The sequence below is a fragment of the Rattus norvegicus genome, chromosome 2 (genome assembly GCF_021556685.1).
Source record: "Rattus norvegicus strain SHRSP/BbbUtx chromosome 2, alternate assembly SHRSP_T2T, whole genome shotgun sequence".
NCBI lineage: Eukaryota > Metazoa > Chordata > Mammalia > Rodentia > Muridae > Rattus > Rattus norvegicus.
Window position 1 is genome coordinate 243,713,149 of NC_141535.1, and position 25,160 is coordinate 243,738,308.

The window sequence follows — 25,160 nt, forward strand, 5'->3', positions numbered from 1 at the left end:
CTTCCTTAAATCACATCACATCTCAAGCAGATTTCTATGAAAGCTTTCTGAGAGATTAAGTGGGGGGATTTTGTAATAGCTAGATCAAAATGGATCTGGAGTCCTGTAATAATAATGAGTCTGTGTATTTTTCACTTGTGCAGCCCACATGAAACGGATATTCACAAGGAAGATCACCAGTTAGAACCTGTTTATAAGTCGGAGACGTTCTTAGACAGAGACTACTGTGTGTCCCAGGGCACCAGTTATAGTTATCTTGACCCCAACTACTTCCCCGCCAACAGATGACATGGAAGAGTGTTGCACTAGTCCTCGTCAACACACAGCAGTGGCATCATTATTAATGGTGTGCACAGTTTGCACACTCACAGCATGAGAGCTCCCCGAGTGTTCTCGTCAAGTACAGCTCTGCACTGTGTGGCTGTAGGTCCGCAGCTGAACCTTCCTGGTGAGCCGAGAGGTTCCTTGGTGAAATCTTCACCACAACTTAAAGCCTTGTAGGTGGTGATGCTAAATGGGTGAGGTGGAAACAAGAGCACACATTAATGCCAGAGTCAATTCCAAAGGTTTTAAAGACCTCGGTCATAAATATGATAATGAAAGACAAAGTATTTATATTAAATCAGTTTAGTAGCTTTCAGTTTTGTGAAGATAGTTTTCAGCGCAGAAACAGACGTAGAGACGAAGTTTTAACCAGTGATGGTGTTTGCTTCTAGGACGTGTACTCTAAAAGAACTCACTGTCTGGTGGTCACTGATCGCCTGTAGTAGACTGGAGCTGCTTAACGGTTTGATACCTAACTTAATCACGATGAACTGTCCGTACCAAGAGCAGAGCGAGAGATAGCTGTGGCTTTGCTTCTGTAGCCAGCTCATGGGGTGTGAGTGTCATGAAGTTGTCACGCAGATATATTTTTAATGTCATGTTATATGAGATGATCATGTGATGTGTACAGACTATGTTGAGAAGTGCCAGTGGTAGTAACTGTAAAGTCTGACTCACAACATTAACCCTTTAAAGTACACAGCCTTCTGCCTCTGTGTGGAGTTGTCAGTACAGCTCGTCAGAGAAAACTGCCTAATATAAAAATCATATATATGGTGATAATTTCTCCCTCTTTTGTAGTCTGCACAAGATCCATAAAAGATTGTATTTTTATTACTATTTAACGAGTGATTAAATGTAGTCTGCACAGTGAGCAAGAGTTCACAATTCTTTTATACTGCTGGATTTTGTTGTGCATCATTTAAAACATTTTGTATGTTTCTTACCTGTGTATACAGTATGTTCTTGAATAATGTTCATTTGTCAGGAGAACTGTGAGAAATAAACTATGTGGACATGTTTGTTTATATTATAGAGAGCTTGTTGTGAATTCCTTGGGTCAAGTTTCGATTTTTTTTTTTTTTAAACAAGTGAAAAAGTAGAATTTGTTATTTAAAAGTCTGCTTTTCGGCTGTATTTGCCTTCTGTTCTTTACAAAGGTGAAGCTGTATTGTGCTGGTGTTCTCGTGTAGCGGCTGAGACACTGCACAGCGAGGTGCTGACTAATGTCCAGGTGTGGGACCTGAATACAAGTTAAAGTTTTATTCTCGTAGGTTTTTCTTAATAAAATTAAGTTCCCGTGTGTTGGATCAAGTGGTTTCCAAAAATTATCAAAGAAAGAAAAGATAGTATATATTCTATGGTAGATGGAGTATTAATACTAGTTCTTAACATTGTTTTTTCCTGTTTTTTAAGTTCAGGGAATTCTTTAAAATACTCAGCAAGTTATTAAAATACCCTGAATTTTTTAATTAAGAAAAATACAGAATTTTAACTATAGAAAAGAGAAATTTAAATAATATATTGATTATGTATCACTGGTCATATTGATACAGTCTATTGTACCCAGAAAGAAAAGCTGACAGGCTTTTGTCTCTGGGCTATTAGTGAAGGAGAGGCAGTCTGATGATGTGGATCTCTGCTGGATGCTCCATGCGCATGCCGAGGGCTTCCTCCCCTCCCCCTCTGCAGTGCGCAGGGCAGGGCACCTCTCTGTATGGAAGTCGTACCAGGTAGTTGTGTAGATCCATCCAGAAGTCCCACAGGAAGTACAGTGTAGAAGGGGGGGAGTGACAACAGTGTAAGGACCACAAGAGCAGACGAACCTACCTGAGTATATTTTAAGACTGAGGTGATAATGTGGGGTTTTCCTGTTTGAACAGAAAATATTTTTATTTTGGATTTGTCAGCTCTAAGCACATTGTCCCCATGGCTTGCTGGGGACAATTCCTCGTGTTTTATTTGAGAGTTGAAGAAGTAGGCAGGCTGTTCTTTGCAAGTAGACCGTCTATCTCTCTTCCAAGGAATATTGGCTGCCCACAGTTGGAGTTGAGAAGTGGTGTCTTCAAGGCTCTTAGTATGTCAGATTTATTTCATGGTGTGTGATGCTCAAGTTCTTTGCTACTAACTGGAGGAACATTTGCTAACACCGGAAGCAGTTGCTGAGGTTAGGGAACAGTTTCCTTTCATGTGATGCACTGATAGCACATGCTGATTTAGCACTCTCTGTGCACTGTGCACTGTGGCAACTCATTGCATTCTCAGCCCAACAAAGCAGGTTCAAAAGAAGTTAAGTGACTCACCCAGGGTCATATTGGTAGGGAAGTGATAAGACTTTGTCTTTAACCACGATGGATCCCTTTGTCATTCTTGGTTTCCCAAGCAAGAACACCTCCATTGTCAGATACTCTGCGTTTTTCATGCCTTTTTTTCCTCATGCAATGCTAGAATACAAGACTGAGCCATGTCCATGTTTGTAATACAAGAGAGAGAGGCCCTCGTGTGGCTGGACAAGTGCCAGTATATCCCATTGTGACTGGGAGCACACATGCCTCTCCATCCCCTCTCACCCCGTCCCGTGGCTTTCCTTGACTCCTCTCCCCCTTCAGTTACATTAACTCACCGAACACAGTTACTGAGGTGTTAGGGATGGAGTTGAAGGGCTGGCAGAAAATGGCACATCACTGTACTAGATGATCTTCTGTAAGCAGCTGTGTGAGATCTACTGTGTGAGCTTTCGTACTCTGGAGCGCCCGGTTTAAACCTATGGTCGGGTGCACTGGAGGAAACCAGTGGTTTCCAGTGCATTTCCCTCTTTGAACTTATAGAGTTAAGTGTTCAGAGGAAGGGTTACTGCTAGTCATAGATCTCAGAGGACAGCAAGCCCGCTTCCAGGGTTTAAGCATCTGTTAAGTGGATTGATTTCTATTCTCTGACTTTTTAATAGATTCTCTATAAGTATTTGTTGGTTATGTGACCCAGTATTCTTCTTTAGAGGGTACTGGAGCCCAGTATATGAGGTGCTAGTGACTCTTGAAAAGCCCGTCACAGGGTACAGGGTCCCTTGACCTGCCCTGGAGGACAGTCTATGCATCCAGCTTGACAATGAAGGGTGTGATCAGTCAATCAGATCGTATATCTTGGGTGTATCTCTGTCACATTTGCCATGACAGTTTGGGTCTTAGTCAAGTACCCTTGATTGAGTTCTAGGAACTAGTTACTGACTTGCAGCCTTTCTAATTGTATATGTGGGAAAAGTGAAGGCACTGAGAATGAAAACAGCAGTGACCTGTGTGGGGCCTCCTGCAAGAGAGAAGCCAGGAGCTTTGTGGAACTTGTAGACAGCAGAAGACAATGGTGCTCAGATAAGCTTAAGTAAAAGAAAATGATAAAGAAAAGTAATGCAGGAGCATGAGGAGCTCAGTCGCTTCAGTGTGAAAGGCTGAGCAACCCTCAGTGGCATTCTGGGAAGTAGCCGTGTGGGTCAGCTGCCGGGAGGAGGCAGGAGCTCTGATGCCATTGGTAAGGACCCGGGTCAGGGAGAGCTGGGTGCCCCTGGGTAGCTTTGAAGACAGGCAGTGCGGCTTGAGCCAGATGAGTGGGAGCGGGTGCCCCATTGATGGTGTCAGGAAGGGCACAGCACCAGTTTAGGTACAGCCATGACACAGGGAGTTTACACTTGTGTTCTGAGGTTGTCTGCATACACAACCTTTTGCTAGGGCAGAAACTGCTACAGTCCATTCATATTTTAAACTCCTGTGGCTTTATGATGTCACTTGGAGCCATTCACATGGGCGTTGTGTGTCTTAGCTGTTCTGTGGAGGAAAACTGATGTGCATTCCCAGGTACTGATTTCTGTTGAAGTTTTCCAAAGCAGCTGCCAACTAGCCCAGGCTGCCTGCCTGCTGCCTGCTGCCTGCTGCCTCATTGTGTCACCCAGAGCTGTGGGTGCAGGGTTTGCCAGTGTGTGCTGTGTCTTAGGTTGTCACCGTCTAGCAACACTTTCCATCCGTGTTCTAATATCCATGCTTCTTGTCAAGTGTAACACTTGGTAGTGGAAGCATTTCACGCCGTGTGATTTTTGGGAGCATGATACACCCTCTCTGGTAATAGAGGCCTAATTGTAACCAAAGAACTGAATTTCTTGTCTAGCACACACTAACATTTCTGTTTAGGAACCAGTGCTAGGGAAAAAGAAATATGGAAATAACCATGTATTATGAATATATTAACAATTTCTCTGTAATAGCTCAAATCTGGTCTATGGCCAAAGTTTAAGTCATATAAGTGGATCATAATTTTAAACTATTTACTGTTTGCTTCTGTTTGGAATGAAGGCTTTCAAATGCTTTCCAGAATGATGTGAGTTACAAATAAATAGAGAAAGAATCATCCTGGCTTCCATTTATTTCATTTGTACATAAATGTTTTGAGGAAAAAAATGATTTTAAAAATACAGTTCTGTCCTGGAAACGTATCAGCATTTGCTCACTCATTGAGGAAAAGACTCATGCAGACCAAACTGAAGGTTGTGTAGTGATTGAGTGCAAGACACAGGTATTCAGAAGACAAAAGCAGCTGCAGCTGAGCACAGACACCCACACTTCACTAGTCGGACGCATTGTGAAGGGCCCATGGAGCAGGCCCTTGACACAGGTATCTGCAGTATGTTAGGGAGTAATCGTCTCGGATCAAAACTACGTTGGTTTTGCCCAGTGAGTGCAGGAATAAGCCATCTCCCATACTTTTAAGTTATCTCTGTCTGTGGTGCTGATTTACATAATTGCTGGGACTCACTGCCCGGTGGAGAGGAGAGACTTGTACGGTTGGCCAGAGTCGTTAGCTCTTATGACAGTGTTCCAAGTAGCTAGTGTCCCAAAAGTGGGTGGGACTGACTGTCCTGTGTTGCTCTCTAAGAGAAGAAGCTGGACAATGTCATATTTTGAAATATTTCTGTCAGGTACTACTGGCTTGATACCTTGTGTCCCACTAGGGCTCTCGTCCCTCTCATGGATGGGAACTGGAGAACCAGCCAGTACTAGATGAGTTGTCCAAGCTTGTCCCCATGCTAACAACTCACACGAGGGAGGAACAAATAAACTGTTGAGAAGAAGGAAGCTGTGATGGAGAAGTGGGATACATTCTCCCTGTGGGATGGGTCAGGCTCCAGCTGGCCCTAGGCACAGTGGAACAGGCAGACCCCACACCCCTCTCTCCATCCAAAAACAAGTCTCAGAGTCGGAACAGTTGTCAGCATGGGAGAAAGGTGGACAGTCCGAAGTACACCATGCATGATTTCCAGAACCTCTCACAGGAGATGAGCTGGGAAAGAAGCAGCCAGCTGGGGGCATGTGGGATGGGGACAAAGTGAAACATGTCAAGGGTGGATTTCATGTGGTTCTGTTCCCACCTAACAGGTGTGCCTTTTCTCCTTCAGAAAACAGAGTCAATAGCTGTGCAGAGCTGAAGAAAAACTTGATCTGGTGTTCCCTCTGCGTTTACCTGTACTTGAAAGGAAAAGAGAGTTATTAACCTTCTCACTTAAATATTATCATTTTTTTTTAAATGATGGAACAAGAATGCCTGCTTTTGCTCACTAACTGCCCACGCCCAGACCCACAGACTAGAGTGAAAAATGATTGCTTTAAAAGCAGGTCCTCGTGTCCTGCTTTTTACTAACAACACTCTGGAAGCAGAGGGTGGAGGGTCTCAGTGGTCTGTGCAGTGAGCCAGGCAAGGCCACACAAGGAGACCTTGTGTCCACAATAAATAAAATGTATAGCACTAAATTAAAATGAGAGCGCTTCACTACATAGTAATTAAGATGGCCCAACCCCCAAGGCTGACATCACCAAGCAGCTACGAGGTGAGACAACCAGAACTCTCCATTGCTGACAAAAGTGAAAAACTGGTCCGTCCATTTGGAAGGCATTACGGTTTCTTCAAACAGTAGCTCTGTTCCACACTGAGAATCCCAAGTGCCCCCAAACCTGCACAGGCTTCAGAGTTCAGACGTTTCATAGGTAGATGTCTAGGTCACTCAGCATTAGGATGCCATGAGCTAAAGACACGAGGAGACCTGAGTGCACACGAAGGCAAGTCTGAAAGGGGCACAGTCTGTAGTTCAGCCACAACAGTGAGAAGAGCAGGTGCAGCACATGGGAGAGGGGTAAGGAGGAATCTGGGTGGGGTTGCTTCACACTGCAGTCGTGCAGACGCAGTGTACACCACAAAGGCCTTGGAGTCAGCCATTGCCATTGGATGACAGTGCAGGGTCATTTATTGTGACTAACAGGCTGTTGGGCAACTTTGATAGTTGAGGTGGGTGGGGATGGAGTGATCTGGGAAACTCTTCTATTTTCCCGCTAACCTAACGGTGCTCTAAAACACCTAGACATCCAAGTAAGGAAGGACTATGTTCAATGTATTGTTAGAAATCAAGGAGCACTTCAGTGTTAACCCTGAGAACGCTGACTGCATTGGGGCACTCAGATCAAGGTGGGAGTACAGCCTGGATTGTGTGCAGGATACAGCAGTAGAGGAAGCCAGCAACGTGGGAGTGGACAGAGGGTTCTTTCCTGGGTGTCCAGCCAGCCACTGGGCATTGTTCACACCCATCAGAAGAGAGGCCTGACCCCCCGGAAGTGCTGCAGAGCCAGCATGCCTTAGACACAGCCCTGCTTGCCTTTGGAGAACTCATGTGGGGCTTTACCACCTAAGGAGGAACTCAGCTGCTGCCCAGCTGCCGTCCTGAGAGGCATGTCTGTCCGTGCCACTGATGTCCTGTGAGGGGGCTGTCGAGCTCTCATCTACAGAGGCTGCTGGAGCCAAAACATTTATAAATCAACTTGTAAAAGAGTTAGGGAGGATTAAGCTGGAACCATTGGCTGTCCTGGTGGAAAGTCACCATTTTGCTAGAGTGAGAGGGGAAACCCAGCTCTCCATCCTCACGAGGCTAGCAAAGCAGGAAAGAGCGGGAAGTCTATAGGCACACATTCGGCCTCTCTGTGGCAGCAGGCAGGGGTGGCTGTGGTAAAATATGATAGATCTCAGAAGTGGAGTCTTACAGAGCAAATGAAGTTAGAGGAACAGGTTTGACCCAGAGCCCTCGGTGTCCTCTGAATTTCCCCTCTGGTTCTTCTTGGGTTACTTCAATACTTCCCTCAATCCCAAAGCTCTCTGTCCAGCTCAGTTCCCATAGAGAATTTTAAAAGAAAAATAAGTGATTATTTTATCACTGTTTATAGCTGCAAAGGAACTGGACAGGACCAGTTGACGTGCACAGAACTAAGTTTTGTCTCCTGCTTTGTTTTGTTTTGAGACAAGGAGTTATGAAGCCCCAAATGGCCTTGAGCCACACCCTGTCCTGAGTCCTGGGACTACAGGCCTGTGTCACAACACCCAGCCTACCCGTCCGATTCTAACATCCGTCTTTGGTGCTTAGAACAGTTGGCTAACAAGATGCCAACTTGTCATTGTCCTCTGAGAGCAGAAGAGTTTGTGGGATTAGCATGGCGAGAACAAGATTCTTTGAGAGCAGATGTGAGCGCGGGCCAGCCTCTGCTGTGTGCAAGCAGTCTTGTGACTGCAGCAGCTTTCTTAGTCAAAATGAGTTTCATGATTTACGTCACCCCAGGAGCTCCAGTGCTGAGTCCTCGGACAATGTGTGATGTCATGGTGTGTTGAGTAGATAACTAGGTGAGCGGCTTTGCTTCTGAAGGATTTGCCTTCAAAGGTCTGAAACTTGATAGGAACCCTGCAGGGAGGAATATCCTGGCGAGTATAAAGTTAAACTTGCTGTTGCTGCTTTAAATCCCATCAGCAGGCACATGGGGACTGGCACTGGGGCCTGGTGGGTGCCCGTTTTCTTCCTACTTCTCTTTGCTTTCCTCTGGAGTCCTGGAGCTGGTGGCTTTCTGAGCTGCGGCTTTGGTTTTTGTGTCTTGGCAATGTGGGCTTCTAGAACCAACCGAGCAGTGACAGTGGGCTAGGGTTAGTGTCAGCACCACCGCCCTCTGTGCTGGCAACAGTGTCTGCCGAATACAGTGAGCTCATCCGCCCCAGTGTCCAGGCTGTGGCCCTGAGTGACCGCCCCGGGTGGGTGGTGGGACTCAGAAATGGGTCTAAAGCTTGTATTCCTTTTAAACTAATGGGAAAGCCCCCCAACCCCAGACCTCCATCCCCAAAGAATCCTACAGTAACAGACTGGAGGAATTCCAGGGGCCACTGTCAGCCCTATTTTATATCAGAAAGGGCTTTAAGTAAGCTGACTCGCCAAGGGTCACAAGTGTGCCCTGGGACTTTCCAACACCCAGAGGCAGCGTTTCCAGCAATATTTGGTCAGTGTTGGCACGTCTCACCCCCAAGTGCTTCGTTCCCAGCTACTTATTTAGTAGTGAATTCACCCACAGTGGACAAGCTCTCCCTCCCCTGGGCTAGTGCACCTATCTGTGGGGCTCTCCTAACAGTGGAGGCTGGTTCAGCCCAGGAGGAAAAGCTTGAAGGTTATGGCAGCTGCCTGCAGAACCCCGATGGAAGGGAGAAACCTGCTGTGTGGTTCCTTCCTCTGCTCGAGAGATGGAGCACTGTTTCTGTGTCACTCACACATCTAGGTGTGGAGTGTACTGTATGGACCTGGCAAGGTGGGGCAACCAAGCAATGAAGCACTGTCTCCCCATGGTTCGCTGGTGTCCATTCTCAGTACTAACAAAGTAGACTGTAAATGCCACGTCTCTGTGGATCCGGCTGCCAGCATCCCCAGTGAGGAAGCCTTGAGGGATGAGCCATCGAGTCCTGGGAACTGGCTTCTTGGAGAACGAGAGAGGATTGTAAGGATTACAGAAGTCAGGTTTCTCTGAAAACCTTATTAGCTCAGTGTCATTCATCAGTGAGTCTGTGGGTTTAGATAAGGATGATTAAAGAGTGAGAGAAGGGATTTTTTTTTTTCCTGATTCTCAGGAGGGATAAACTCTAAATTATGTCTGGCTTTTCCCAGTCTCAGGACTGAAGCAGATTCCCTGGTTGTTCCAGGCAGCACAAAATGGGAAACTTCCAAAATGACGTAGGTTGTGAAGATTCTTGGAGCCCTGAATTTCTTTTTCTTTTTCTGTTTCTTTCTGTTCCTTTCTGTTTCTCTCTCTCTCTCTCTCTCTCTCTCTCTCTCTCTCTCTCTCTCTCTCGCTCTCTCTTTCTCTTTCATTTTTATGTGTATAGTTGTACTGCTTACACATATCTGTGCCCCATGTGCATGCAGTGCCCTTGGAGAACAGAAGAGGGTGTCAGATCCCCCAGGACTCGACCTAACAGATGGTTGAGTCATCACATGGGTGCTAGAAATCAAGCCTGTGTCCTATGCAAGAGCGCCGGGCTCTTCCCAGCCCTGAGGTTGCAGGCCCATGCACACACGTGACGACACCGTGTTTGTTTACTAACGACTGCTGATCTTATTCAGGGGTGGGTACATGCATGCCAGTGTGCAGAGCCAAGAGGAGACAGCTCACGGTTGGCCTCTTCTGTCTTCTGTGTGGGTCACGGGACCTGAGCTTAGGTCTCCAGGCTTCACAGCAGACGCCGTTACCCGTTCAGACATTGCGGCAGCCTGTTTATTTTATTATCTTTGAGGTTTTCGTTTTGTTGTTTGTTTTTGTTTTTAAGTGACAAGTGGTTACAGGAAACCCTACAGAAAGAGTTCAACATCCAGGGATCATATTTAGAGGCACCATTTAGACCTCTCTTACCAAGGGTTTAGGATTCTGAAAAAATGGACTATGGGCAGGTCTAGGAGGTTGGGCATTCACTCTCAATCATTTAAGGAATCGATAATGTAGCCTCGGAGATCAGTTTGTTATGGCTGACCCGGGCCAGCCATCTTGGGAATAGCAGGAAGATCGTATCCTTGTACCGGTCCTTGGGTGACTTCCACAGCCTCTTAATAGCCCCTCCTCACCCTGGATCCTTTCTCCACAAGACAATGGGGTGAATTCCAGATGGGAGCTTCGGATTACCTCAGCCACCTTGTGGCTCTATTTTGACGTAGTCTTGCATGCTTCTCCACCAGTCCTTAATGTCACAGACAAGTGAATGATCCTAGCCTAGGGGCCTCCTCTTTGGGAAGTGCTCCTTTGACTGGTCCATATGGTTCTTGGTGATGTCCCTAGACGCTGTTGTCCTTGGATTGCCCTCCACCTTCTCCACGAACATGCTTAGCTCTGTGGGCTAGACCTGTGGTTAACCACTGGAGTAGTGGCTAGACCAGACACGAGTTACAGAATAGGGAAAAGAATGGAACCTGGGGGTGTGTGTGCAAAGTATTAATGGTGGCAGTGTGGATTGCATTGTATGACATCAAGTACCAGGCCTTTCTCCCCATGACACTTCCATGGCTCCAATTGACTTGCTGCTCCAGGACTCAGCTATTGGAAGAAACTGGCACAAATGAGCCAAGTGCCAACCGTGACCCGCAGGAGATTGAGTAGTAAGGTGTTAATCTAGGGTCTGGAAGAGGCTTGCTTTGTGGATCATCCTGTTGGGCAGAGCACCAGAAGCCACCTACAGTTTGTGACAGAACTTTCTTTTCAGCTTGTTCTCCCCACAAAGCCCCCCTCCCTGTTCTAGTGCTGGAAACTGAATCCAGGCCCCATGCACATTAGGTGAGCACCCCACCCACCACTCAACTGTACCCTCAGCTCCTCAGGCTCTTTCCCCTGAAACAGAGGCTCATTAAGTTGCTCAGCCTTGAATATGAGATCTCCCCACCCCAGCCTCCCCACCGGCTGGGATTATAGAGGTTTGTGTTTTAGGCCCCTGCTGCCTGTCCTTTGGGAAAAGGTTTCAGCAACCACAAAATAGTGACCAACTTCTTATGGCCATCTGACAACAGATATTCAATCTTTTTTTTTTTTTAAAGACAGGATCTTACTATGTAGCCCTGGCTAGCCTTGAACTTGCTATATAGACCAGGCTGGCCTTTGATTCCCAGAGGTCTCTGTTTCCTGAGTGCTGGGATTGGAGTTGTACATCACCATGGTCACCCCCCACCTTAAGTTCACATATCCACCCTTGATCAGGATGATAGCGAGGGAAGAAAGCAATTTGTGTTTTGGCCTCAACCCTGCAACTGCCGGCAGGTTCCCCAGATCTCACAAGAGAGCTTGCCTCTACTTCCTCTCTGAGAAAGATGAAGCAGCTATTTGAAGGAGGTGACACTTGCCTTCTGTAGCTGTGTTTTCGTCTCGTAGTAGGCGATGACAGGGATGGACGCTCGGTGGTAAGCCTCCAGGCGCTTGGCAACGCTCTTGGCACTGTCCTCCCCACGCTGGCTGCTCTGGCTTCTCTGCAGAAGGCGGTTAGTCATGGTGTCTGCTGAGCAGTCCATGCAGATCACCAGTTGTGGCTCTCCAATCTGAGGCGAAGGAGCAGAGCAGAGCTTGGTTAGTTGGGGTTCTAGGAAAGGTCGGGGTGCCCTTCCACCCCCGGGGCTGTTGGTTCCTCTCAAGGGCCTAACACTACACTGTGGTAGAGATGAGACTGGACTTAATGGCTTCTCATTTGCAGAGCTGGCCCTCACCACCTGTGGCCTCCTAGCTCTGTCTGGTTCATCTTTCCAGTCAGTTACACAATGCAAGTTACCTAGTACAGCCAGTCTGTCCATCTGTCCTTCACACCCAGGGGAAGGGTGTGTGTGTGTGTGTTGCACACCTGTGCATGTATGTACATGTGTGTTGCACGCCTGTGCATGTATGTACATGTGTGTTGCACGCCTGTGCATGTATGCACATGTGTGTGATATGTACTGCATACAAGTGCAGGCATGTTGTTCCCTATATAAAGTTCTCCCTGACCTACTGACGCAAAGCTGACGATTTCCTGCTTCGTGCCACCAACGTGTCTTATTCCAGTAACCAGAAACACCCTGTGCTGGGAGCTCATCACACGGTGGGGAACACGGTGGCCAACCAGGAGTTAAGCTGTTAGGACGGAACTCTGGCATAAGTACTTTCAAAATGGACTTCAGTAATCTCTTGCTGCCTTTTGCTTGAACTCTGTTCTCCCACAGCGATACGGGGGTCAGCCTTCTGCCGCTCCATAGTTCTTGAGCCATGGAGCATAGGGAAATGGCGCTTCGTGCCTTTAGAGACAAGGTAAGAGCCTCTTAAGCTTTTTCCACTGTGAGACTCCCATCTTGCCTGAGTAATTTTTTTTTACATTACTCCTGATGCACAAATAAATAAAATAGCCATGTAATTTAAACATTTACTAATAATAAATTTATAAAGAACTTAATTCTTAAACAATTGTTACCCATGTACTTTTACCACAAGAAACTGCATTTTCTGTCTGGTGTCGGGTAACGCGCACTATAGGGAAAAACCAGCGACTCCCTGTGATGTTCGGCCACTGACGTTGCCAAGTCGTGGGATAGCCTCGGCTAACCGGTGGGGAGGCCGTGTGATTACCGATGACAGGCTAGCTAACCCCCTAAGCCCTGATCCGGAGACACATGCCCAACCTTAACCTATCCGACTACCACAGTATTGGGGACCTCACAGGAGAACCCAGCAGCTGAGCCCATCAAACGTCAGAACTTTGAGAGGAAAAAAATTGAATTGTTCTTTTAACCTGCCTAACTGGGTCGTTCACTAGGAATCCCTCCTAACATCTCTGCACCTTAAATTCCACACCCAGGAGATCACACGGTGGGTTAAGTGTAGGCGATCTGCTTGGCACGGCACGGTAGAGTCCGCGAGGCGTTAAGTGCTCTGCTTTGGACTCCCACCTCGGTGTACAGGTCCCACGGGCTCCGCCGCTGCTGCTCCCGAGTCTTGCATATCATAGAAGGAGATTAAGAACTGTCCCAGCGAATGGATGATGGTGACCGTCTGTGAGTTCAAGCTCTCCGGCTCCCCGTGAATGTCCTAAAACATCCCTTTGTCCTTGGTATCACTGGGGAGTACCAACTACCCTTCTCCATCCCTGGTCAACAGAAACCAACGCCATAATCCCCACTCCTCCGGCGTGACATGTTCAGGGCATGGACCAGAGAAGGCTTGTCAGTCACTCGGCCCCCTGAGGAAAGGGCCTGAGGGGTTGAGAAGGATGCAGGGGCCCGTGCCACACAGAGGTATGCTTCTCCAGAAAGTGCTCCTTAGAACTGATCTACGCTCCCTGAGGAATGCACAGGGCATAAGGAGGGGAGTGGGAGAGGTTCTCTAAAGCCTGGCCTCTGGGGTGTAACCCATCCTTGAACAGGTGAAGCTGTTCTGAGGAGCTTTGTGCATGGAAGCCAGGTGAGAGAGGAAGGAGAAAACAATTCTTGCTCACCAGCAGAGGGCGCGCTTCAGAGACAGTTGGTGGTTTTGTTAGCTCTCTCAGAAACAGTGTCTGCCTGGCCTGCGTGGGCCATTTCCTGGCCATTCATGGCCACAAGAGAGAAAGCCCAAGGGCTCATTTAGCCATAGAGGGAGGTTATTAGGATCTAAGCTGGAGCTGTTCCTGAAAGACCAGTTGGACCAAGGTAAGAACAGGCAGAGAGGTTGCTTCAACACCCGAAGCTTGGGCGTGCCTGCCAGCATTCAGTTTGGGGCTTGTTAGGAATGGTGTCTCAGGCATAGATAGCATCTGACATTGAACCAACATCTGCACGTTTTCAGCACGCGTGAGCATCCTTCACATCCTTCACCCGACCGTCTGAGAGGCTTCCCTGACTACTCAGTTCCTTGGGCTCAAACCACAAGGCTTGACCTTGCTCTCCTGGATCCGTGAGCACAGCTGACCCACAGTAATTACATCTGGAAGTGACCGGAATCACTTAATATGTTTTTTTTCCTTAAAAATTTATTTTTTGGGGAGGAATTTATACTGTGTTTTGATCATAGAATAACATTTAATCCCTAAACATATGAAAAGGTTTCATTTTTATTTATGTGTATGCCGTATGCTCTCAGAGGCCAGAAGAGGGCGTCAGATATCCTGGAGCTGGAGCTGCAGGCAATTGTGCGCTCTCTGATGTGAGTGCTGGTAACTGAACTCTGGCCTCTGGAAGAAGAGTGAACCCTCTTAACCCTTGAGCCATCTCTCCAGCCTCCTAACCCACCCCCCCACCCCCACCCCCCCACCCCGCCCAAAGACGAGGTTTCTCTGTGTAGCCCTGGCTGGTGTGGAACTCATGCTGTACACCAGGCTGGCCTCAGTCTCAGAGATCCTCCTGCCGGTGCCTGCTGAGTGCTGGAATTAAAGGCGTGGGCTACCACCTGGGCTTTTTTTTTTTTTTTAATATTTGAGGAAATAGCTTTTTCATGGCGCTTCTGTAAGAGTCTTCCTGTGTGGGCACTGCCTTTGTTCAATTTAAATTTAAGGCAGGCACTGACTTTGGAAGTTTCACGTGTGGTTAGTGCATGCCTGCTCAGTGGACTTTGGGACCCACTGAAGTTCTACTCCTTGCAGTATGTAAAAGACTGACTTTGTGAAGGAACGGACACCTCACTGGAAGGTTACTGTGTCCACAGTGAACTGGGAACTGAAACTGTAAGTCACCAGTGAGATGTTCTAGCCATTGAGGACCCATGGGGCTTCAGACCACATCTGAAACCTGACTCAGTGGGGTCCAAGTGGGAAGGAATTCTGATAGCGACTGCCGAGCCCACACTGCCAGGTTCTGGGCAGAGGAGGAAGAAATGATGGGGTCAGGAATGCTGGAGAGTTGTGTGGAAGGAGAAGGAAGTAAGTTGATTGTGTATGCTCCCCTGTGGCAGACTGTAAGTCCACCAGTATGGAAAAACAGACAGACACATCAAGCCTTTTGATGTTATGACATAATGTCACCGTGCTGTTGGGCTACATCTGTAGCAGTCGGGATGTGTGTGGCCAGTGGGCTGTTGGTTGGATCTGCCTGTATCTTCTCCAGTCCCCAGTGGTGCCTCCCAAGGCTTAACGTGGTTTGTAACTCCATGGGCATCCATGCTGGGATCTGCTATGAGATCTAGCTTTAAAAACGCCAAACTGAGTTTGGATTATGAAGGACTTCATAACGAAGAACTCGGATTATGGTTCTATTGTTGCTTTTCTCCAGAGAGGGGTAGGAATAAGACACACCTATATTTTTATTGGATTTTTTTTTATATATTTCAAATGGTATTCCCTTTCCCGGTTTCCCAGACATAAGCCCCCTATCTCCTCCCTCTCCCCTTCTTCTATAAGGGTGTTCCCCTCTCCATCCATCCCGCTTCCTGCCCCCCCAACATTCCCCCAAACTGGGGGTCCAACCTTGGCAGGACCAAGGGCTTCTCCTTCCATTGGTGCCCAACAAGGCCATCCTCTGTTACATATGAAGCTGGAGCCACAGGTTAGTCCATGTATAGTCTTTGGATAGTGGTTTAGTCCCTGGGAGCTCTGCTTGTTTGGCATTATTGTTCATATGGGGTCTCAAGCCCCTTCAGCTCTTTCAATCCTTTCTTTAATTCCTCCAACAGGGGTCCATTCTCAGTTCAGTGGTTTGCTGCTGGCATTCGCCTCTGTATTTGACATGCTCTGGCTGTGTCTCTCAGGAGAGATCTATATCCAGTTTCTGTCAGCCTGCACTTCTTAGCTTCATCAATCTTATTTAGCCTTGGTGACCATACATATATGTGTATGGCATATATATGTGTATGTGTATGAATATATATATATATATATATATATATATATATATATATGGCACATGCGGGGCAGGCTCTGAATGGCTGTTCCTTCAGTCTCTGCTCCAAACTCTGCCTCCATATCCCCTCATGAATATTTTTGTTTTCCCCTTTTAAGAAGGAGTGTGTGGCATCTGCACTTTGATCGTCCTTCTTCTTGAGCTTCATGTAGTATGTGTATTGTTTCTTGGGTAAATTGAACTTTTGGACTAATACCCACTTATCAGTGAGTGCATACCATGTGTGTTTTTCTGTGATTGGGTTACCTCACTCAGGATGATATTTTCTAGTTCAATCCATTTGCCTATGAATTTCACAAAGTCATTGTTTTTGATAACTGAATAATATTCCATTGTGTAGATGTACCACACTTTCTGTATCTATTCCTCTGTTGAAGGGCATCTGGGTTCTTTCCAGCTTCTGGCTATTATAAATAAGGCTGCTATGAACATAGTTGAGCATGTATCTTTGTTATATGTTGGGGCATCTTTTGGGTATGTGCCCAAGAGAGGTATAGCTGTGCCCTCAGGTAGTGCAATGTCTAATTTTCTGAGGACCATCCAGACTGATTTCCAGAATGGTTGTACCAGCTTGTAATCCCACCAACAATGGAGGAGTGTTCCTCTTTCTCCACATCCTTGCCAGCATCTGTTGTTACCTGAGTTTTTGATCTTAGCCATTCTGGCTGGTGTGAGGTAGAATGTCAGGGTTGTTTAGATTTGCTGATGACTAAGGATGTTGAGCATTTCTTTAGGTGCTTCTCAGTCATTTGAGATTCCTCAGCTGAGAATTCCTTATTTAGCTCTGTATCCTATTTTTCCCTAATTTCTTTCTCATCCTATTTATCCTTTGAGTAGAGGAAGGCTACTGATTTATTTGAGTCTCCCTGCGGTCTAACTTCTTGAGTTCTTTGTATATTTTGGATATTAGCCCTATATCAGATGTAGGATTGGTAAAGATCTTTTCCCAATCTATTGGTTGCTGTTTTGTCCTGACAGTGTCTTTTGCCTTACAGAAGCTTTGCAGTTTTTGAGGTCCCATTTGTCAATTTTTGATCTTAGAGCATAAGCCATTGGAGTTTTGTTCAAAAAAATCTCCCCAGGGCCCATGTGTTTGAGATTCTTCCCCACTTTTTCTTCTATTAGTTTGAGTGTATCTGGTTTTATGGGGAGGTCCTTGATCCACTTGGACTTAAGCTTTGTACAGGGTGATAAGCATGAATCGATCTGCATTCTTCTACATGCTGACCTCCAGTTGAACCAGCACCATTTGCTGAAAATGCTATCTTTTTTTCCATTGGATGGTTTTTGGCTCCTTTGTCGAAAATCAAGTGACCATAGGCGTGTGGGTTCAATTCTGGTTCTTTAATTCTAGTCTACTGATCTACCTGCCTGTCTCTGTGCCAATACCATACAGTTTTTACCACTATTGCTCTGTAATACTGCTTGAGGTCAGAGATGGTGATTCCCCCAGAAGTTCTTTTATTTTTGAGTATAGTTTTCGCTATCCTGGTTTTTTGTTTTATTCCAAATGAATTTGCGAATTGTTCTTTCTAACTCTGTGAATAATTGACTTGGGATTTTGATGGGGATTGCATTGAGTCTGTAGATTGCTTTTGGCAAGATGGCAATTTTTACTATATTAATCCTGTCAATCCATGAGCATGGGAGGTCTTTCCATCTTCTGAGATTTTCTTTAATTTCTTTCTTCAGAGACTTGAAGTTCTTGTCATACAGATCTTTCACTTGCTTGGTTAAAGTCACACCAAGGTATTTTATATTATTTGGGACTGTTATGAAGGGTGTCATTTCCCTAATTTCTTTCTCATCCTGTTTATCCTTTGAGTAGAGGAAGGCTACTGATTTATTTGAGTTAATTTTATACTCAGCCACTTTGCTGAAGGTGTTTATCAGGTTTAGTAGTTCTCTGGTGGAATTTTTGGGGTCACTTAAGTATACTATCATATCATCTGCAAATAGTGATATTTTGACTTCTTTCTTTCCAATTTGTATCCCTTTGATCTCCTTTTGTTGTCTGATTGTTCTGGCTAGAACTTTGAGTACTATATTGAATAAGTAGGGAGATAGTGGGCAGCCTTGTCTAGTCCCTGATTTTAGTGGGATTGCTTCAAGTTTCTCTCCATTTAGTTTAATGTTGGCTACTGGTTTGCTGTATATTGCTTTTACTATGTTTAGGTATGGGCCTTTAATTCCTGATCTTTCCAGGACTTTTATCATGAAGGGGTGTTGAATTTTGCAAATGCTTTCTCAGCATCTAATGAAATGATAATGTGATTTTTTTCTTTGAGTTTGTTTATATAGTGGATTATGTTGACGGATTTCTATATATTGAACCATCCCTGAATACCTGAGATGAAGCCTACTTGATCACGATGGATGATTGTTTTGATGTGTTCTTGGATTCAGTTTGCAAGAATTTTATTGAGTATTTTTGTGTCGATATTCATAAGGAAAATTGGTCTGAAGTTCTTTCTTTGTTGGGTCTTTGTATGGTTTAGGTATAACTGTAATTGTGGCTTCATAGAAGGAATTTGGTAGTGTTATATCTATTTCTATTTTGTGGAATAGTTTGGACAGTATTGGTATGAGGTCTTCTATGAAGGTCTGATAGAATTCTGCACTAAACCCATCTGGCTGGACTTTGTTTGGTTAGAGGACTTTTAATAACTGCTTCTATTTCTTTAGGAGTTATGGGGTTGTTTAAATGGTTTATCTGTTTCTGATTTAATTTTGGTACCTGGTATTTGTCTAGAAAATTGTTCATTTCCTCCAGATTTTCCAGTTTTGTTGAATATAAGCCTTCTTATTAGGATCTGATGGTTTTTTGAATTTCCTCAGATTCTGTTGTTATGTCTCCCTTTTCATTTCTGATTTTGTTAATTTAGATACAACCTCTGTACCCTCTGGTTAGTCTGGCTAAGGGTTTATCTATCTTGTTGACTTTCTCAAAGAACCAGCTCTTGATTTTGTTGATTCTTTGTATAGTTCTTTTTGTCTCTACTTGGTTGATTTCAGCCCTGAGTTTGGTTATTTCCTGCTGTCTACTCCTCTTAGATATATTTGCTTCTTTTTGTTCTAGAGTTTTTAGGTGTGCTGTCAAGCTGGTGACATATGCTCTCTCCTGTTTCTTTCTGCAGGCACTCAGAGCTATGAGTTTTCCTCTTAGCACAGCTTTCATTGTGTCCCATAAGTTTGGGTATGTTGTGCCTTCAATTAAATTCTAAAAAGTCTTTAATTTCTTTTTCTATTTATTCCTTCACCAAGTTATCATTGGGTAGAATGTTGTCCAACTTCCAAGTATTTCTGTCATTATTGTTGTTACTGAAGACCAGCCTTAGTCCGTGGTGATCTGATAGGATGCATGCGATTATTTCAATGTCCTTGTATCTGTTGAGGCCTGTTTTGTGACTGATTATATGGTCAATTTTGGAGAAGGTACCATGAGGTGCTGAGAAGAAGGCATATCCTTTTGTTTTAGGATGGAATGTTCTATAAATATCTGTTAAGTCCATTTGGTTCATAACTTCTGTTAGTTTCTCTATGTCTCTGTTTAATTTCTGTTTCCATTATCTGTCCACTGATGAGAGTGGGGTGTTGAAATCTCCTACTATTATTGTGTGAAGTGCAATGCATGATTTGAACTTTAATAAGGTTTCTTTTATGAATGTAGGTGCCATTGTATTTGGAGCATAGATATTTAGGATTGAGAATTCATCTTGGTGGATTTTTCCTTTGATGAATATGAAGTGTCCTTCCTTATCTTTTTTGATGACTTTTGGTTGAAAGTAGATTTTATTTGATTTTAGAATGGCTACTCCAGCTTTTTTCTTTGGGCCATTTGCTTGTAAAGTTGTTTTCCAGCCTTTTCCTCTGAGGTAGTGTCTTTCTTTGTCTCTGGGGTGTGTTTCCTGTATGCAACAAAATGCTGGGTCCTCTTTACATATTCAGTCTGTTAGGCTATGTCTTTTTACTAGGGAATTGAGTCTATTGATGTTAAGAGATATTAAGGAATAGTGATTGTTGCTTCCTGTTATTTTTGTTGTTAGAGTTGGAATTCTGTTTGTGTGTCTCTCTTCTTTTGGTTTTGTTGCAAGGAGATTACTTTCTTACTTCTTCTAGGGTATAGTTTCCTTCCTTGTGTGGGAGTTTTCCATCTATTATCCTTTGTACGGCTGGATTTGGAGAAAGATATTGTGTAAATTTGGATTTGTCATGGAATATCTTGATTTCTCCATCTATGTTAATTGAGAGTTTTGCTGGATATAGTGGCCTGGGCTGGCATTTGTGTTCTCTTAGGGTCTGTATGACATCTGTCCAGGATCTTCTGGCTTTCATAGTCTCTGGCGAGAAGTCTGGTGTAATTCGTATAGGTCTGCCTTTATATGTTACTTGATCTTTTTCCCTTACTGCTTTTCATATTCTTTCTTTGTTTTGTGCATTTGTTATTTTGACTATCATGTGACGGGAGGAGTTTCTTTTCTGGTCCAATCTATTTGGAGTTCTGTAGGCTTCTTGTATGTTCATGGGTATCTCTTCCTGTAGGTTAGGGACATTTTCTTCTATAATTTTGTTGAAGATGTTTACTGGCCCTTTTAGTTGGGAATCTTCACTCTCTTCTATTCCTATTATCCTTAGGTTTGATCTTCTCATTGCGTCCTGGATTTCCTGGATGTTTTTGGTTAGGAGCATTTTGCATTTTGCATTTTCTTTTATGTTTGTGTCAATGTTTTCTATGGTGTCCTCTGCCCCTGAGATTCTCTCTTCAATCTCTTGTGTTGGTGATGCTTTCATCTATGACTCCTGATCTCCTTCCTAGGTTTTCTATCTCTAGGGTTGTCTCCCTTTGTGCTTTCTTTATTGTTTCTATTTCCACTTTAAAATCCTGGATGATGGTTTTGTTCAATTCCTTCACCTGTTTGGTTGTGTTTTCTTGTAATTCTTTAAGGGATTTTTGTGTTTCCTCTTTAAGGGCTTACTTGATTACTCCTGTTGTCCTGTATTTCTTTAAGGGAGTTATTTATGTCCTTCTTAAAGTCTTCCATTATCATCATGAGATGTGATTTTAAATCCAAATCTTGCTTTTCTGGTGTGTTTGAATATCCAGTATTTGCTTCGGTGGGAGAACTGGGCTCTGATGATGCCAAGTAGTCTTGGTTTCTGTTTCTTAGGTTCCTGCACTTTCCTCTCACCATCAGATTGTCTCTGGTATTAGCTTGTGTTGCTGTCTCTGACTGTGGCTTGACCCTTCTGTAGGCTTGTGTGTCAGCACTCCTGTGGACCAGTTTTCTTTCCGCTGGATTTCTGCTCTCAGGTGTATAGGCTCTCCTGGTGACTGGCTTTCAGCTCTTGGTGCAGGCAGAAACCTGAACGGTCCTGCCCCTGACTGCTCCTAGGTCCCTGTGCCCAGGGGACACAGATGGCACTAGGTGATTTCCTCTTGGGTCAGGAATGTGGGCAGAGGGTAGTCCCCTCTGAGTTCTCAGGAGTGTCTGTACTTCTGAGGGTCCAACTCTCTTCCCCACGGGATTTGGGTGCAGGGAACTGTGTGACCGGTTCAGTTCCGGGCACCCAGCAGGTTCCTGCTTCTGACTGCTCCTATATTCCTTGTATCCAGAGGCACTATGCAGTTTCCTCTTGGGCCAGGGATGTGAGAGAAGTGAGCAGAAGTGGCAGACTGTCCCAAGGTCTCAGGATTGTCCAAACTTCTTGGTGTTCAGCTCTCTCCCCCATGGGATTTGGGTGGAGACACCGATTTTTACAATCCATTGTATCCTTGACTGCATGGGGGGCCCAGAAAACTCTACCCCTCTGAGCGAATGTTCAAGAAAAGACCTCTGTACCCTGAACACCTAAGCTGGGGCATGGCCCGTGCTGCTGCTCTTCCCTCCTCAGCAAAGGTGGCTGTGACATCCTCTGCTGGGGTTCTCATCACTCAGAAGCCAGTTACAGTCATCTGCTGCACGTCTGCTTGCTTTTTGCTATTGTTGGCATTTATCCATGGATCTGTCACAGGTCGCTTGGCCACCTAACCCTAACCCTAACCCATGTCTACCTTCCACCCCTGTCTCCCTTCCCTGACACCCGTGTCTCCCTTCCCCCACATTCGTCTTTGCCGATCAGATCATGAAGCTTTTCTTTGACTCTAATTAAAAATACATTTTAAATGTCTTATGTAGTATGTGTATGCGTGTACCTATTTACTTCTATGATACTGGTATCTGGAGTTACAGGCAGTAGTGAGGCACTGTGTGGGTGCTGGGAACCAAATTCAGGTCCGCTTCGAAAACCACTGAGCCATCTCTCTAGACCCCTTGACTCTATTTTAAGTGGGGGCTATGCAACGGAGGAACTCCTCAGGGAAACTAGACAAAGCAGACTCAAGGGTAGATGAAACCCAAGGTTTTATTGCCTTCATCCATGCAGCCTTGCTAGGAGGGCATGGAACTGGGTGACCCCATCAGCTGTGTGTTTAGGGCGAGGGTACGGCAAGCTTCTGCAAGCGGCTGTAATAGGTGCCCCACACAGAGAGGCGTAGCCTGCACTGGCCCTCCAAACCCCAGGAATTTCTTTTTCTCTATCCACTGAAAAGGTCACTTCACTTTTAAAAACATCAACTGAAAGAGTTCAGCTGAAAATATGGTAGAATGAAACAGCAGCCACACACGCCTGGCTTCTGTGTAAGTTTTGTGTCAGTCTTACTGCCCCCCACTGGCCTGGACTTGGGGAGTTGCAGACAAGGTGTTCAATATACACCACAGGGCTTGGCCCAAGCAGGTCACCCCGTCTGGCAGCTGCTGTGTCAGCTGATAGCTCTGAGCCACTAACCTCATTAGGAGGGCACGAAGTTGGGGATGACTCGGGGTAAAGGAGGGTGGCATGCACTGTGGATCCTGTATCTCTTGCCTCGCTATTCCCTCCACCTGGGGCGACTGCCCCTCCCTCTCAGGCTGTGTGGCTCAGGTGGTGCCCCTCCAACCCCCCAAAACTGGCTCCTGTAGGCAGTCTTTTTTCTTCCTTGATTCAGTGATGAGGGATGAAAAGGAAGCAGCCGTGGGTCTTTTGTGGGGCACCCTGCCACCCCAAGGCAGAATTCGTTTTCTGCCAGGTCACTGAAATGGGAGGAGGGAAGCCTGGAGTAGGAAGAGAATGGAGCAACCCAGAGAGGAACAGTGCAGAGATGGCGAGAACTGACTAGGCTCTCCACACCCAGCCAAGCCCGACTGCCTCCTACTTCGTCTTCGAAAAGGAACATGTTTACGTTTCTGATTTTTGTAACAGCAAGATCTGGTCAGCGTTACCGGGCAAGAGAAGGCCTTGAGTTTATCCCCTAAGCTGAGTGTTGTCCTTGTGTCCTGGATGGGCACCGCTAACATCAGCTCACCCTTCGTCCAAACTCTTCCCCTTGCTTCACTTCCCGGGGGTAGCCGTCAATCAGGAAGCCCTTGGTGTTGCCCAGGCTGGCCACCATGGCCTCCTTCAGCAGCTCCAGGACGACACCCTACAGCAGAGAGAGTGGTCAGCATGGGGCCTAGTGGCACCCCCAAATCACAGTAATTGTGACTCCTCAGACATCCTTCTGTGAGGGGAGGATTGGTCAAGATTAACAGCAGATCTCTTGGGCCAACTTGTCCCACCCCTCTCCTCCTACACTAATGTCTGCAGTGCAGATAGGTCTTTGAGTCAGTACTGGGCCATGGTTCCGTTGGTCTGGCCTGTCCTTTCTGCTGCTATCCCACTAGGTATTTGTCAGCATCTTATACCCCATGAGACGTGCTAGTCCTGTCCCACACGGTAGCAACGGAATGTTCCAGGCATCCTGGCAAATGAGACACTGCTCCGAACTATGTCACTGCCAACGTCCTCCCAGGAAACATTATGCAAAACCTGACATGTGCTAATTCGAGATCAACTATTTTCTAGCAACACGGTTTTCCCATTAAAAAGATTGATTAAACAAATGTGCAAGGAGGCTGGAGAGGTGGCTCAGAGATGAAGAGCACTGACTGCTGTAATGGGATCTGATGCCCTCTTCTGTGTGTCTGAAGACAGCTACAGTGTATTCATCTAAGTAAAATAAATAAACCTTAAAAAAAAAACAACAAGTATGCAAGATAAGGAAAGAACAGAGCAGCGTGGGGAGGGGCCGGGGAAGGGGTGGAACCTTGGGAGAGGTGGGAGGAAACCTTCTTCTCTAGGTTTTGGTTGGGTAGAGAAGTTGCAGGTATGGCCAGAACCCTTCCTTAAATAATTGTGTATTGGACTGGAGAGATGGCTCATCCAGAGGTCCTGAGTTCAATTCCCAGCAACCACATGGTGGCTCACAACCATCTGTAATGGGATCATCTTCTGGTGTGTCTGAAGATAGCGACAGTGTACTCAATACAATAAGTAAATTAATCTTTTTGAAAAATTGTGAATTAACTCTCCACCTAATCTACAGTCTAATGAGGAAGGCAGACAGTGAGAAACAAATGAATATATGCCAGCTAAAGATAACAGACATGTAGAACAGCACCAAGGGCCAGAGCATACTGGGGGAGCTTTTTGGGGGAGAGGGGTGGAGTCCGTTAAGTTGCAACTACTCTGTAGGACTCAAATAAGTCGACTAGAGATGGGTGGTGGAGAGGACTCAGGCTAATGCACCATCACAACCTGACTGAGGAATAAGGTACATAGGAGGTAGCAAGGTGAGAGGGCTGGAATGGCAGGCACATGATAAAAATCTCTATTTGAGGGCATGGAGACAAGGCTCAGTGGGTCTGAGCACTTGCTATGAAAACAGGAGAACCTGAATTCAAATTCCTGGTGTCTGCATTACAAAGCCAGGCACAGCAGCTGCAGGCCACCCACAGCATTGGGGAGCAGGGACAGGTGACTCCCAAGAGTACCCTAACTACTCAGCCCAGGCAAAACGGTGAGCTTCAGCAGGCAGTTCAGTGAGAGAACCTCTCAAAAACTAAGGTGGGAGCAGTCGAGGAAGGTACCTAATGTCTTCCTCTGATCTTAAAACACACGTACAAACACACACACACACACACACACACACACACACACACACACACACGCTTGCAATAATGAAACCATAATCAACAGAGAGATGTGAATACTTGCTGTAGCTTAGCTTGCTTTCTGTCTTATATAC

At 45.7% G+C, this 25,160-nt stretch overlaps 2 protein-coding genes across 11 annotated transcripts in view; one reads left to right on the forward strand and one right to left on the reverse strand.

Moving 5' to 3' along the window:
- Window positions 1-3,583, forward strand: part of Zzz3 (zinc finger, ZZ-type containing 3) — a 65,808-nt gene extending 62,225 nt beyond the window's left edge. For 8 of the 9 annotated variants that reach the window (XM_087625140.1, XM_087625143.1, XM_087625157.1 and 5 more), the window contains one exon: window positions 144-1,359. In XM_087625140.1, coding sequence (XP_087481266.1) covers window positions 144-288 — 145 coding nt within the window. In that variant the 3' untranslated portion in view covers window positions 289-1,359. 9 annotated transcript variants of the gene reach the window in all.
- Window positions 3,584-4,704: 1,121 nt separating this feature from the next.
- The window catches only part of Ak5 (adenylate kinase 5), a 188,625-nt gene continuing 168,169 nt past the window's right edge, over window positions 4,705-25,160 (reverse strand). The window contains 3 exon segments of one of the 2 annotated variants that reach the window (NM_001108951.1): window positions 4,705-5,826; window positions 11,534-11,725; window positions 23,400-23,516. In NM_001108951.1, the coding sequence (NP_001102421.1) occupies window positions 5,758-5,826; window positions 11,534-11,725; window positions 23,400-23,516 (378 nt within the window). In that variant the 3' untranslated portion in view covers window positions 4,705-5,757. 2 annotated transcript variants of the gene reach the window in all.